We start from the raw sequence: 14,375 nt of genomic DNA, 5'->3' as shown, positions 1-14,375 counted from the left end.
CTTTGGTTATGTTTCTTATCCATAGACTCTCACATTCTGTGTGTCTTATTGTCTTCACACTTCTACGCAACAGCCACTTGGCATCATCCTTCTCCTAAACAAAATGTATTGTATTCATTTCAAGTTTGACATCCCTTAAAATTGAACTTATCCATGTTTTAAAGTCCTGCTTTGGTTTTAACTGTTTGAAATATTAAGAATCAATAGAGTTCAATGCTCAATTTGAGCTTTAACTGAGTCTAATGCACACACCTAAAGCAGATCTAGAAATGGAGAGAGCACCACCCTTAGAGAAACTAAAACATCTACTCCTACATTGAAGGAGGACTAACTCTCTGGAGAGTTAGATAACCATCAGCTGTGTAACTGAAAGATGAGCGACCTGCCATAACCTCTGACAGGTCTCCTTTTAGGACTACTATGACTCATTCTTGGTTGTGCTCAAAACCATAATATCACACTAACTAGATTGATAGATTGATAGTTTTCCAATATGTTCAGAGTGGGCTAAGTGTGGAGATTATCTTAACAAATGCTATCATTATAATCATGCTGCAAAGCACACTTGTTCTGGTATACAAACAAGAAAGCTAGCATGAATACTATGCAATTTGTAGACTAAAAACATAGAAATGTCATAAATGATCTTGTGTGTGACCACCAGTGGTTCTGTCTTATATTCTACTCCACATATGCAAGGTATGACTCAGCTTTATTGATCACCAGGAGGAAGGGTAGATTTGATTTCAGCACGTTAGTGAATCTGCTCTAGCTATTCCAAGATAACCAGGGAACTACCTAGTGAATTTTTTTGTGGATGGAGTGCAGCCCATTGCTACCTCCTTTAAGGTTTGGACTGAAACTTGAATTCCCTACTCCATTGAATAGTAGCCAACAGCTTCCCTAAAAGTTATGGTATTGTATAGGATTCAACATCTTGCATGTGGATGCCCCAGTAGGTCATCCAGGATCTGTCAGGAACATAATGATCTGGAAAGGCTCTGGATTAATTGACCAATGAAGACATATCTATGATAATGAGGCTAAACAAATCTGTCATATGGCTATACTAGAAAATATAATTTCCTCATGTATTTTTTCTCCAAACAGGACAATCTCTCCCTACCTCTACCTTTCTCTCTCTCTCTTTCTTTCTATCTGCACTTTCTCTGAAAAGCATCTTCGTTTTGACCATGGGAAGCACTCTTTCTCTGAACAGTACAGACAAACAACAAAACTGTCATGGGAATTATTCAACTTGCAGTGGCAACTTTACAAATGTTCTCAATAAAGCTGAATTGTTTTACGACCATTTTTCCAGTATAGCATTCTTATCCGCAGGCAACTTAACTTGGCTCGTGATTTTTGCCCTAACCATCCTTATTAGCATTGTGGGGATGGTAGGAAATGGAAGTGTGATTTGGCTGCTTGGCTTCCATGTTAAGAAAAATAATTTCACCATCTATGTCTTGAACTTAGCTATCACTGATTTTGCTATGATTATGAGTGTAAATACTTCAGGTATATTAATGATCACTCATACATCAAAAAAATGTGATGTCATTAAAATAGCGTTGCTTTTGGGGCAATTCAGTAGCTTCACATATAATGTGGGTTTATATCTTCTAACAGCCATTAGTGTGGAAAGGTGCCTTTCCATTCTCTTTCCCATCTGGGTCCGTTGTCACCGGCCAAAGCACCTTTCCACCATTGTATCACTGCTGTTCTGGATAGTGTCTGCCCTGATTACTGGAGCTGAATTCTTGCTTGAATATTTTTGTTTACTAGACTTTTGGCTTACATCTGTCAGGATTGTGACTGGTATAAACCTCTTTCTCTTCACACCAGTCATGGTGATCTCAACTCTAATCCTATTTATCAAGATGTGCTTTAGATACCAGCCAGGAAAGCTGCACAACATTCTGCTGATAATTCTCCTTTTCTTCATTATCACTGCAGTTCCAATTAGCATTTTTTTCTTCTTCTCCATCATTGATTATAATTTTAATTCTATTGCCGTTCCAACTTATATACTTTTAGGTGTTCTGAATAGCAGCCTCAACCCAGTTATTTACTTTTTTGTTGGGAATCAGTGCACCTGTCAATCCTGGGAATCAATGAAAGTTGTATTCCAAAGGGTTTTTAAAGATGAAACAGAGCTTAACGGATAGGTTGAATATTAATGACCTAATAATGAAGCAAGGAAACTGAAATTTGAATTCATATTATCAAAAAAATCAATTATTAGGATAGTGAGTCTTGTTGGAACCATTGGTAGTTTAATTTTGCAAGATGGAATAGTTTTGGTACTGCTTTTTAAATACGTATATACGATTGTGCTAATAGTTTTATGTCAATGTTTTAAATGTCTACTCTGTATGTTCTGTGTTAGTAATTGAATGCTTTGCCTATGTGGAAACCACCCTGAGTCCCCTCAGGGAGATGGAGCAGTATACAAATAAAAGTGTATTATTATTATTATTATTATTATTATTATTATTATTATTATATTAGGATGTAAAAACAGAAAATAGTGAAAAGAAGGCAATGGTGTCAACAGCTTTGGGAAGACTATTTTGGACAAAGCAAATTCTAGTTTTATATGCAATTTTGAGTAATTGATCTCATCAAAATCCTGGAATATAAAAAACAGGGGGAGGAGAGAGGGCAGTGCAACCATAGGAATTCAAAGAACTGACTTTCTGTTGGATTCTGTTCTTTGTGCCATATATGTCTAAATGATTGAAATAATTAAAATAAATAGCATAAATGTAATACTTAAACAATATAATTGTATGACATCAAACATATTATATGGTGTATTTATTGGCACTATATACGCTAATACTGTGTCTATATTTAGTATTTTTGTTATCATCATTGCCTCATTAAACTCCCAGAATACAATTGAAATCCTAGACCAGGGGTCCACAAACCTTTTAAACAGAGGGCCAGGTCACAGTCCCTCAAACTGTTGGAGGGCCAGATTATAATTTGAAAAAACATGAATGAATTCCTATGCACACTGCATATATCTTACTTATAGTGCAAAAACACTTAAAAACAATACAATAATTAAAATGAAGGACAATTTTAACAAATATTTCAATGGGAAGCATGGGCCTGCTTTTGGTTGATGAGATAGGATTGTTGTTGTTGTTGTGTGCTTTCAAGTCATTTCAGACTTAAGTTGACCCTGAGCGAGGGCCGGGTAAATGACCTTGGAGGGCCGCATCCGGCCCCCAGGCCTTAGTTTGAGGACCCCTGTCCTAGACCATAAAAAAGAGAGAAGGAATGAGAGCAGGCTAATGATTGCAGTAAAATATATAGATTGGCATGATCTTAAAAGTCATTTTTAAGGGATTGTGTGTTTTATCTAAGGACCCTTCCATACAGATGAATAAAATCCCACTGGAATCTTTGGTAGTGTGGACTCAGATAACCCAGTTCGCAGCAGATATTGTGGGATTTCCTGCCTTGATATTCTGGGTTATATGGCTGTGTGGAAGGGCCCAAACTTACCGCTTGTAGAGAAAGATAAACAAACCAGTCCAACAGTAGAGATGTAAAGATGTGACTATAAGGGATAACATGAAGAATGAAACTTTTGGCATAAAATACAAAACACAGCCAGTAATAAATCACAAATCAGTGCTATCATCCTTGAGTTCCAAATAACAATTACAGTATCAATATCTCTGTGTTGTCAAATGCTTCCATGGCCAGAATCACTGGGTCACTGTGAGTTTTTCGGGCTGTATGGTCATGTTCTAGTAGAAGATGGAACATAAACATAACATGAACATGAACATAACATAACATGAACATAAAGCCTGAAAAACTCACAGAACCCATCAACAACTCTGTTTTAGACTCAATACCATATGAACTTTTCCACACTTGGTTCCTATTCCCTTGGGAATCCTAATAATTTCTAATGACAGAAGTAGTCATTGAGCAATGCTAATGCAACCCTCTTCACAGGAAGCTGAATTTTTATTCACAGAATCAGAAAAACAAACTATTTCTGTGTTGAATTGGGATTTAAACTGGTGTTTATCATTTCCAGTATCATCTTTCTGAAATGTCAGTTTTTTTCATTTTGTACTTTCAATTTCTCAAAGAACTTGTCGGCTTTATCAAAGCGATAGCTACTGTTCTTCTGTTAAAATGCAGGGCACTGGATTCCATTTCAAGGTTTTAGCTTTGGCTGTTTTGGACGGTTTATTATTATTTTGCTACAAAATAAATGATTGCTTGTGTTTTGAAAAATTCAAACTGCATTTTTAAAATAGCATGTGTGGATATTAAAATAGTGCAACAAATACTATGTACAAGTTAAAAATGGACCAGATTCATAACAGAATGATAGAAAATGCAATTTTGTGCTCATTTTGGAATACAATTTTTCATGTTGTAACACACTTATGTATAATTTTCTTTTGGGTTGTTTTGTCAGTGTCATGTATGTCTAAATACTTGATACCTTGGTAATTAAAATATTGTAATTATACCATATAATTACCATATAATTATATATGTTACATAATCATATGCATTTCTGCTTTTGTATTGGTATAAAATACAAAACACACCCAGTAATATTTCATCTGTATATTTATCTATATGTTACCTGTTTATTCAAAATATACAATGTGAACGTGTACAATAAAACAACCAGATCAAATAAGCTTCATATTAGTAAACAAAAACATTTTGAACTTTCCACAGACTACTTAAAGGATTGTTCTAAAAAAGCACCCAGAAATATTTTTTTTATTAAGCTAACAATATAATTTAAAATGTTGTCGATATGCTTGTTCAATAAAGCTGATGTTTCTAACATGATGTTTCTCCAAGTGTCATTGTCCTTGCATTGGGAGTGAATAGTACTCTGTGGACACCAAGACTCAATGGCAACAGTGGTAAATTGAAGTATTGAGCATCAGCTTTTGAATTTGACCTCCTTGGTTTTCTAAATCCCAACCAGACATATGGTTAAAAAATCAAAGTTCGGGTGATTACCTATATAGCTCTATATAGGTTGGGCCCAGGCTATTTAAAGGAAAATACGTATCTCTCTTTAGAATTCTAAGAGAGAGAGTTTCCTCTCTCTCCTACCACCTTCTCAACTTCTTTTGGTGGGAAGTAGGGAGGGGGCCATTTTGGTGGCTGCTCTATATCATATTGGGCTATTATCCAACTTATGTTGATGTCTATGCTCTCTAAAAACCAGAGGTATGCCTACCCTGTCCAAAAATCCAGACGTAGAGCAGAAGTTGCTCCAGGGCATATACAAAATAAGTTGTGAGTTGTGCAGGCCTCACCAATAAAAGTCACGGAAAGGACAGTAAGAATTTGGTTCTTCTGTCATGGTGACAACTGGATTGGATCCAATTTTTCCCAATCAGTTATCCATATGGCAAAAGATGCACCATTTCCTATTCCCATGCAATCAACATAGAATAGGACAGAAATCCCTCCTTGTTGATAACATGTTCACATGGCCTATTCTGACATCAGCAGAAGTGGTGTCACACCTCACATGCTTCTCACAGAGCTCTTAGGCTAGTGTGGAAGTGGTATCAGTGGCTTTATAAACAGAGGACGAGACAGTGGGGTCGATTCAGGGCTGACCTGGCTGGCCTATATGGTGAATAACATGGAATTGCACAGGATTCAACTTGTTGTGTGTGGCTGCCCTCATGGGTCATACTGACATCAGTAAAGGCATCTGTGCAACCTGTGATAAGGAGAGATATTGCTTCAATCCTTTCTACGGGTCACATGAGCACCTTTCCTGGTTTCAGGTAAGGGTGCTTTTACTGATGCCAGGAAGGTGTGACTGTTCAACAGTTGCAAAATCAGTTTGTCCTGATTGTACACAGGTCAGGGGCAGGGCATACCTCCTTGGAAACCAGGACTAGTTGAAGGAGCAGTGCTTTAGACTAGTCAGGGATTTTGCAGCTTGCATAGAAGAGCCCCAGAACAAAGTGAAGACACTTCCACTCAACTGTACCTTAAGAGGATATACTGCCAGTGTGCCATGGCATAATACTATCCAATAGAGAGCACACAAAGGCACAAAAGGTGTTCTAGAATGTGTCCCAAAAATCACACTGTTTTTGATATACTTTTCATTATTGTTATTTTTGTAATTGGTTTTTGGCATGCGTAAAAGGAGCCTGGCCATGATGATTTTGCTGTGATATTCCTGAACCAAGAAAGACTTTCTCTGTGTTGTTTTCCATCTACAACAAGGTGTCTCTGCTGGATGAACCCATTCTTTGGAAAACAGGAAGGAAAAATGGAAATAAGATATGAAGCATCTGAATGGATTTTTGTGATGCCTGCTGTAATGTAATTTTGAGGATTTGAACTAAAAACAAGGTAGGTCAGTCTATCCATATTTTCCCCAACTAGTTTTTCTTCTCCATAAACTCTCACATTCTGTGTGTGTCCTATTGTCTTCACACCCCTATGCAACAGCCACTTGCTTTCATCCTTCTCCCAAACAAAATGTATTGTATTCATTTCAAAATTGACATCCCTTAAAATCAAACCTTTCCAGGTTTTTAAGTGCTGCATTGGTTTTAACTGTTTGAAATATTAAGAAGCAACGAGTTCAATGCTCAATTTGAGCTTTAGCTGAGTCTAATACACACACCTGAGGCAGATCCAGGAGAAGAGGAGGCACCACCCTTAGAGAAACTAAAACATCTACTCCTACATTGAAAGAGGACTCTGTGTGTCTGCAAAAACACAGAGTCTCTGGAGAGTTTGGTAATCATCAGTTGTGTAATTGAAAGATGAGTGATCTACCATAATCTCTGACAGGTCTCCTTTTAGCACTACTATGACTCCTTCTTGGTTGTGGTCATGCAACACTAGAAAGTTGCTAAAGTAGATGAGTGGCCGTAATGCATAAGGGCAGCACCAGTATAAAGTAAATGTATCAAATGATAATTAATAAAATGCAGCATGTCCCCACTATCCATGATACTGCTATTTAATTTGCCTTGCCATATCTGACAAAAAATGTTCACTCTAGACATTTTACAGGTTCTCCAATATGACTTTAAGCTCTGTGTAGGTCAGATTTCCTTTAACTCAATAGAGTTTGGCATTGTTTTGAATATCCACACCAAGCCTGTAGGTGTATCTCCAAGGGTCAAGAGGTGGTCTACTGTCTAACCCCCCCCCCTCCAACTATGACTCCTTTGTAAGTCAGATGTTTACCTGTATATTGATTTATCTTATTCTTTTGTTTCTTCCCATTTAGCAAGAAACAGAAATGTGACTCAAAGCCATAAAATCACACTAACTAGATTGATAGATTGATAATTATCTAATATGTTCAAAGTGGGCTAAGGGTGGAGATTATGTAAACAAATGGTATTATTTTAATCATGCTGCAAAAAACACTTGTTCTGATACACAACCAAAAACGTTAGCATGAAGACTATGCAATTTGTGGTCTAAAAATACAGAAATGTCATACATGATCTTATGTGTGACCACCAGTTGTTCTGTCTTATATTCTACTCCACATATGTAAGACATGATGCACCTTTATGGATCACCAGGAGGAAGGGTAGATTTGATGTCAGCGCGCTAGTGAATCTGCTCCAGCTATTCCAAGAGAACCAGGGAACTATCTAGTTTTTGTTTTGTTTTTTTGTTTTTTGTGGTAGCTCATTGCTACCTCATTTAAGGGTTGGGCTGAAACTTGGATTCCCTACTCCATTGAATAGTAGCCAACAGCTTCCCTGAAAGTTATGGTATTGCACAAGATTCAATTTCTTGCATGTGGCTGCCCCAGTGGGTCATCCAGTATCTGTCAGGAGCATAATGCTCTGGAATGGCTCTGGATTAAGTGACCAAAAAAGACATATCTGTGATATTGAGGCTAAACAAACCTGTCATATGGCTATACTAAAATATATAATTTCCTCATGTATTCTTTTTCCAAACAGGACAATCTCTCCCTATCTCTTCCTTTCTTTCTCTTTCTTTCTATCTGCACTTCATCTGAAAAGCATCTTCGTTTTGACCATGGGAAGCACTCTTTCTCTGAACAATACAGACAAACAACAAAACTATCATGGAAATTATTCAACTTGCAGTGGCAGCTTTACAAATGTTCTCAATAAAGCTGAATTGTTTTACGACCATTTTTCCAGTATAGCATTCTTATCTGCAGGCAGCTCAACTTGGCTCGTGATTTTTGTCCTAACCATCCTTATTAGCCTTGTGGGGATGGTGGGAAATGGAAGTGTGATTTGGCTGCTTGGCTTCCATGTTAAGAAAAATAATTTCACGATCTATGTCTTAAACTTAGCTATCACTGATTTTGCTATGATTATGAGTGTAAATACTTGGGGTATATTAATGATCACTCATATATCAAAAAAATGTGATGTCATTAAAATAGCGTTGCTTTTGGGGCAATTCAGTGGCTTCACATATAATGTGGGTTTATATCTTCTAACAGCCATTAGTGTGGAAAGGTGCCTTTCCATTCTCTTTCCCATCTGGGTCCGTTGTCACCGGCCAAAGCACCTTTCCACCATTGTATCACTGCTGTTCTGGATAGTGTCTGCCCTGATTACTGGAGCTGAATTCTTGCTTGAATATTTTTGTTTACTAGACTTTTGGCTTACATGTGTCAGGATTGTGTCTGGTATAAACCTCTTTCTCTTCACACCAGTCATGGTAATCTCAACTCTAATCCTATTTATCAAGATGTGCTTTAGATACCAGTCAGGAAAGCTGCACAACATTCTGCTGATAGTTCTCCTTTTCTTCATTATCACTGCAGTTCCAATGAGCATTTTCTTCTTCTTCTCTATCATTGATTATAATTTTAATTCTATTGCCGTTCCAATTTATATACTTTTAGGTGTTCTGAATAGCAGCCTCAACCCAGTTATTTACTTTTTTGTTGGGAATCAGTGCACCTGTCAATCCTGGGAATCAATGAAAGTTGTCTTCCAACGGGTTTTTAAAGATGAAACAGAGCTTAACGGATAGGTTGAATATTAATGACCTAATAATGAAACAAGGAAACTGAAATTTGAATTCATATTATCAAAAAAATCAATTATTAGGATAGTGAGTCTTTTTGGACCCATTGGTAGTTTAATTTTGCAAGATGGAATAGTTTTGGTACTGCTTTTTAAATATATACGATTGTGCTAATAGTTTTATGTCAATGTTTTAAATGTCTACTCTGTATGTTCTGTGTTAGTAATTGAATGCTTTGCCTATGTGGAAACCACCCTGAGTCCCCTCAGGGAGATGGAGCAGTATACAAATAAAAGTGTATTATTATTATTATTATTATTATTATTATTATTATATTAGGATGTAAAAACAGAAAATAGTGAAAAGAAGGCAATGGTGTCAACAGCTTTGGGAAGGCTATTTTGGACAAAGCAAATTCTAGTTTTATATGCAATTCTGAGTAATTGATCTCATCAAAATCCTGGAATATAAAAAACAGGGGGAGGAGAGAGGGAGGTGCAACCATAGGAATTCAAAGAACTGACTTTCTGTTGGATTCTGTTCTTTGTGCCATATATGTCTAAATGATTGAAATAATTAAAATAAATAGTATAAAATGTAATACTTAAACAATATAATTGTATGACATCAAACATATTATATGGTGTATTTATTGTCACTATATACGCTAATACTGTGTCTATATTTAGTATTTTTGTTATCATCATTGCCTCATTAAACTCCCAGAATACAATTGAAATCCTAGACCAGGGGTCCACAAACCTTTTAAACAGAGGGCCAGGTCACAGTCCCTCAAACTGTTGGAGGGCCAGATTATAATTTGAAAAAACATGAATGAATTCCTATGCACACTGCATATATCTTACTTATAGTGCAAAAACACTTAAAAACAATACAATAATTAAAATGAAGAACAATTTTAACAAATATAAACGCATTAGAATTTCAATGGGAAGCGTGGGCCTGCTTTTGGTTGATGAGATAGGATTGTTGTTGTTGTTGTGTGCTTTCAAGTCATTTCAGACTTAAGTTGACCCTGAGCGAGGGCCGGGTAAATGACCTTGGAGGGCCGCATCCGGCCCCCGGACCTTAGTTTGAGGACCCCTGTCCTAGACCATAAAAAAGAGAGAAGGAATGAGAGCAGGCTAATGATTGCAGTAAAATATATAGATTGGCATGATCTTAAAAGTCATTTTTAAGGGATTGTGTGTTTTATCTAAGGACCCTTCCACACAGATGAATAAAATCCCACTGGAATCTTTGGTAGTGTGGACTCAGATAACCCAGTTCGCAGCAGATATTGTGGGATTTCCTGCCTTGATATTCTGGGTTATATGGCTGTGTGGAAGGGCCCAAACTTACCGCTTGTAGAGAAAGATAAACAGACCAGTCCAACAGTAGAGATGTAAAGATGTGACTATAAGGGATAACATGAAGAATGAAACTTTTGGCATAAAATACAAAACACAGCCAGTAATAAATCACAAATCAGTGCTATCATCCTTGAGTTCCAAATAACAATTACAGTATCAATATCTCTGTGTTGTCAAATGCTTCCATGGCCAGAATCACTGGGTCACTGTGAGTTTTTCGGGCTGTATGGCCATGTTCTAGTAGAAGATGGAACATAGGACATGAACATAAAGCCTGAAAAACTCACAGAACCCATCAACAACTCTGTTTTAGACTCAGTACCGTATGAACCTTTCCACACTTGATTCCTATTCCCTTGGGAATCCTAATAATTTCTAAAGGCTAGCATACAGAAGAAGGGAGCTGAATTTTTATTAACAGGGTCGGGGTAAAAACTATTTCTATTTTGAGTTTGGAGTTACACTGAAGTTTATCATTTCCAGTGCTATCTTTCTGAAGTCATATCCAGTTTCTCCATTTTGTACTTTCCATTTCTCAAAGAAATTGTCAGCTTTATCAAATAGATAGTTCCTGTTCTACTGTTAATATGCAGGGCACTGGATCCAATTTTAAGGCTTTAGCCTTGGCTGTGTTGGATGGCTTAGCATTAGCAATATCTTTATTAATTTGCTACAAAAGAAATGAATGCTTGTGTTTGGAAAAATTCAAACCGCAATTTTGAAATAGCATGAGTAGATATTGAAATAGTGAAACAAATACAATGTACAAGTTAAAATGAACCAGACCCATAATAGAATGATAGAAATGCAATTTTCTGCTCATTTTGGAATACAATTTTTCATGTTGGAGTATATTTATGTATAATTTTCTTTTGGGTGGTTTTGTCAGTGTCATGTATGTCTAAATTATTGATACTTTGGTAATTAAAAATACTATAATTATACCATATATTTATCATATGCATTTCCGCTTTTTTATTGGTATAGATTTGTATTTCATCTGTATATTTATCTATATGTTACCTGTTTATTCAAAATATTCCATGTGAATGTGTACAATAAAACAACCAGGTCATACAAGCTTCACACTAGTAAACAAAAACATTTTGAACTTTCCACAGACTACTTAAAGTATAGTTCTAAAAGGGCAACCAAGATATTTTTTTTTCATTAAGCCAAACAATATAATTTAAAATGTTGTCAATACTCTTGTTCAATAAAGCTGATGTTTCTAACATGATGTTTCTCCAAGTGTCATTGTCATTGCAATGGGAGTGAATAGTACTCTGGAGACACCAGGACTCAATGTCAACAGTGATAAATGGAAGTACAGAGCATCAGCTTTTGAATTTGTCCTCCTTGGGCTTCCAAATCCCAATTAGACACATGATTAAAAAATCAAAGTTCAGGCGATTACCTATATAGCTCTATATAGCTTGGGCCCAGGCTATTTAAAGAAAAATATCTCCCTGAGCCTCATCCAGTCCATTACTGATGACAGGAACCAGTTCAGGATCAATGTGGCGTCCTTGGCTTTCAGTGGAAAGGTGTAGTAGAGTTGGGTGTCATCTGTATAAATATGACACCGAACTCCAAAACTCTGGGTGATATCACTCAGTGGTTTCCTGTAGATATTAAACAACATGGGGGAGAAGATAGAACCCTGTGGGACTCCACAGGCGAGGGGATCAAACAGGAGTCCCTCACCACCACCTTATGAGTCTGGTCTCCCAGGAATCCACTGTAAAACAGTGTCCCCTAATCGCATCCCAGAAAGATGACTCAGAAGGATACCGTGGTCAATAGTATTGAACACAGCTGAGAGGTCCAGGAGAACTAACAGGGACACACTCTCCCTGTCTAGCTCTCTTCGTAGATTATCTACCAAGGCTCTAGATCAGGGCTCCTCTAACTAAGGCCTGGGGGCTGGATACGGCCCTCCGAGCTCATTTACCCAGCCCTCACTCAGGGTCATCCTAAGTCTGAAATGACTTGAAAGCACACAACAACTACAGCAAACCTATATCATCAGCCAAAAGCAGGCCCATGCTTCCCACTGAAATACTAATAAGTTTATATTTGTTAAAATTGTTCTTCATTTTAAAGGTTTGAGGACCCCTGATCTAGATAATTGGTTTCATCCAAGAAACTTCGAAGCTGTGACGCTACCGCTTTCTCCAGAACCTTGTCCAGAAAGGGGAGATTTGAAACTGGCTGGTAGTTTACTAATTGAGTAAGATCCAGTGCCAGTTTCTTTAATAAAGTCTAAGTCAGAGTTGATCTAAGCGACTTAATTATTTATTTACTTTATTTTACTTTACTTGTATACCGCTCTTCTCAGCCATCAGGCGACTCAGAGCGGTTAACAACCAGTATCAACAACACAGTACAAAATCATTAGTCATTTAAAACAGTAGTATCAATTAATTAACATAAAAAACATCAATGCAACAATACAGCAAAACAACAATCCATCACGTCTCATCAATAGAATCAACATCCGATCTCGTTGTCCATTAATCCATATTCCAGTAAACAATCAATTGCACTGTTTAGTTAAAAGCCTGTTCAAAGAGCCAACCTAATAAATTCATTACAATGAGCTGTTGATTGGTCAGGGATCCCTGCCTGAGCCAGGTTTAAGAGTCCTCTGACCACTTGAAATAGCTCTTTTAGGCGGTTCTTTGCAAATGCAATGTTGGCGACAATAACCAATTCTGTGCCGCCTTCATGGCCGCGGAGTAGGACAACATGGTGTGTTTTGAAAAGAATTCAAACCTTGAACATTTCAAGAGATAAATTTCAAATTCATGCTTAATTTCATGATAAATCAGAATTCATGGCCATTGAGCAATGCCTAGTTTGTGTTTTCTTAGTTTCTTGATCTTTTTTCATCATGCCTGATCCAAAGTTTTTCCATAAAAGAATAATATCATGAGGGAATGTCCACTACTCTTGAATTTATTCTAAACTATCTCACTTTCTCTTTTCATGTTTTCTTCTTCACCTACTAAGCTAATGAAGCTACAATAATTTCTCTTAGATTCTCACTTGGATTTTCTTCTGGCTGTCTAAAACATAAGCATTTTCTCTCTTTCTGTTATCTCTGAGAGTTCTATGGAATTCCATTCTGTTTCATTATTATTATCTAATCTTTGTTCTTTTTGCTTTCCCAATTCTCTACTACTTAAACCTGTGTTTACCTCAATTTAAAGTCTATTGGCATTGGCACTAAGGAATCTTTTACTGCTTTGGTATCAGCTTTCAATACTTGATTGATATCTCCCCATTTGTGCCATTTGATTCCTCAGTGTCTTATCTAACAGTCTTCCACTAATATCAACTAATAAAGGATGTATATCTGCTGTTGTACTTTTTTTCTCATTTTCTCCAGTCTTGACTTTCTCTCTTTCTCTTTCTTATGCATTGGCTCCTGATCTACTCAACACAACTGCTTAGTGCTTCATTTCTTCTGCATTTTGAAATTTGGCATCCACTCTATTATAAAGTTTAAATTCCTTATCCACTTTAATAGAGAAGAAATTAAAAAGAAAGAAGAAAACCAAAAAAGAAATAAAATGCAAACAACGATCAATTAAGCAAAAACATATATACTAAATATACAAAAACAGACAATGTGGAATTTCTATATATGTCTGCAAATCTATATATTTCAATCAAGAAAAAATAAGAGGGGAAAAGGAAGAAAAAATTCAACACCAAACAATTTCTAAAGAAAAAAGGATATTGCGAGTGTGGTGTAGTTTCCAGACTGTATGGCCCTATTCTAGCAGCATTTTTTCCTGACATTTCTGAAGATGCTAGTCACAGATGCAGGTGAAATATCAGGGGGATCTCAAAAACCAAAATGTTGAAATCACTTTGATACATGGATCTACAATAATACCCACTGTAATATAATTATCATTTCCTCGTTTTAATGTATGCAAACTGTGTTTACCCATGAGAGTCACT

At 36.6% G+C, this 14,375-nt stretch overlaps 1 protein-coding gene and 1 pseudogene across 1 annotated transcript; both read left to right on the top strand.

The window, feature by feature from the left end:
- The first annotated feature begins 1,114 nt into the window (after positions 1-1,114).
- LOC137096790 (mas-related G-protein coupled receptor member H-like) lies at positions 1,115-2,198 on the top strand. The gene has a single exon (XM_067467023.1). It carries the CDS (start codon positions 1,194-1,196, stop codon positions 2,169-2,171), a length of 978 nt encoding a protein of 325 aa, XP_067323124.1. The 5' UTR covers positions 1,115-1,193; the 3' UTR covers positions 2,172-2,198.
- Positions 2,199-7,955: 5,757 nt separating this feature from the next.
- LOC132772888 (mas-related G-protein coupled receptor member H-like) lies at positions 7,956-9,033 on the top strand (annotated as a pseudogene).
- Positions 9,034-14,375: the final 5,342 nt, after the last annotated feature.

Source organism: Anolis sagrei, chromosome 4, assembly GCF_037176765.1.
Source record: "Anolis sagrei isolate rAnoSag1 chromosome 4, rAnoSag1.mat, whole genome shotgun sequence".
NCBI lineage: Eukaryota > Metazoa > Chordata > Lepidosauria > Squamata > Dactyloidae > Anolis > Anolis sagrei.
Note: the sequence above shows the minus strand (reverse complement) of the source record. Positions and strands in the feature narration are given on the sequence as shown.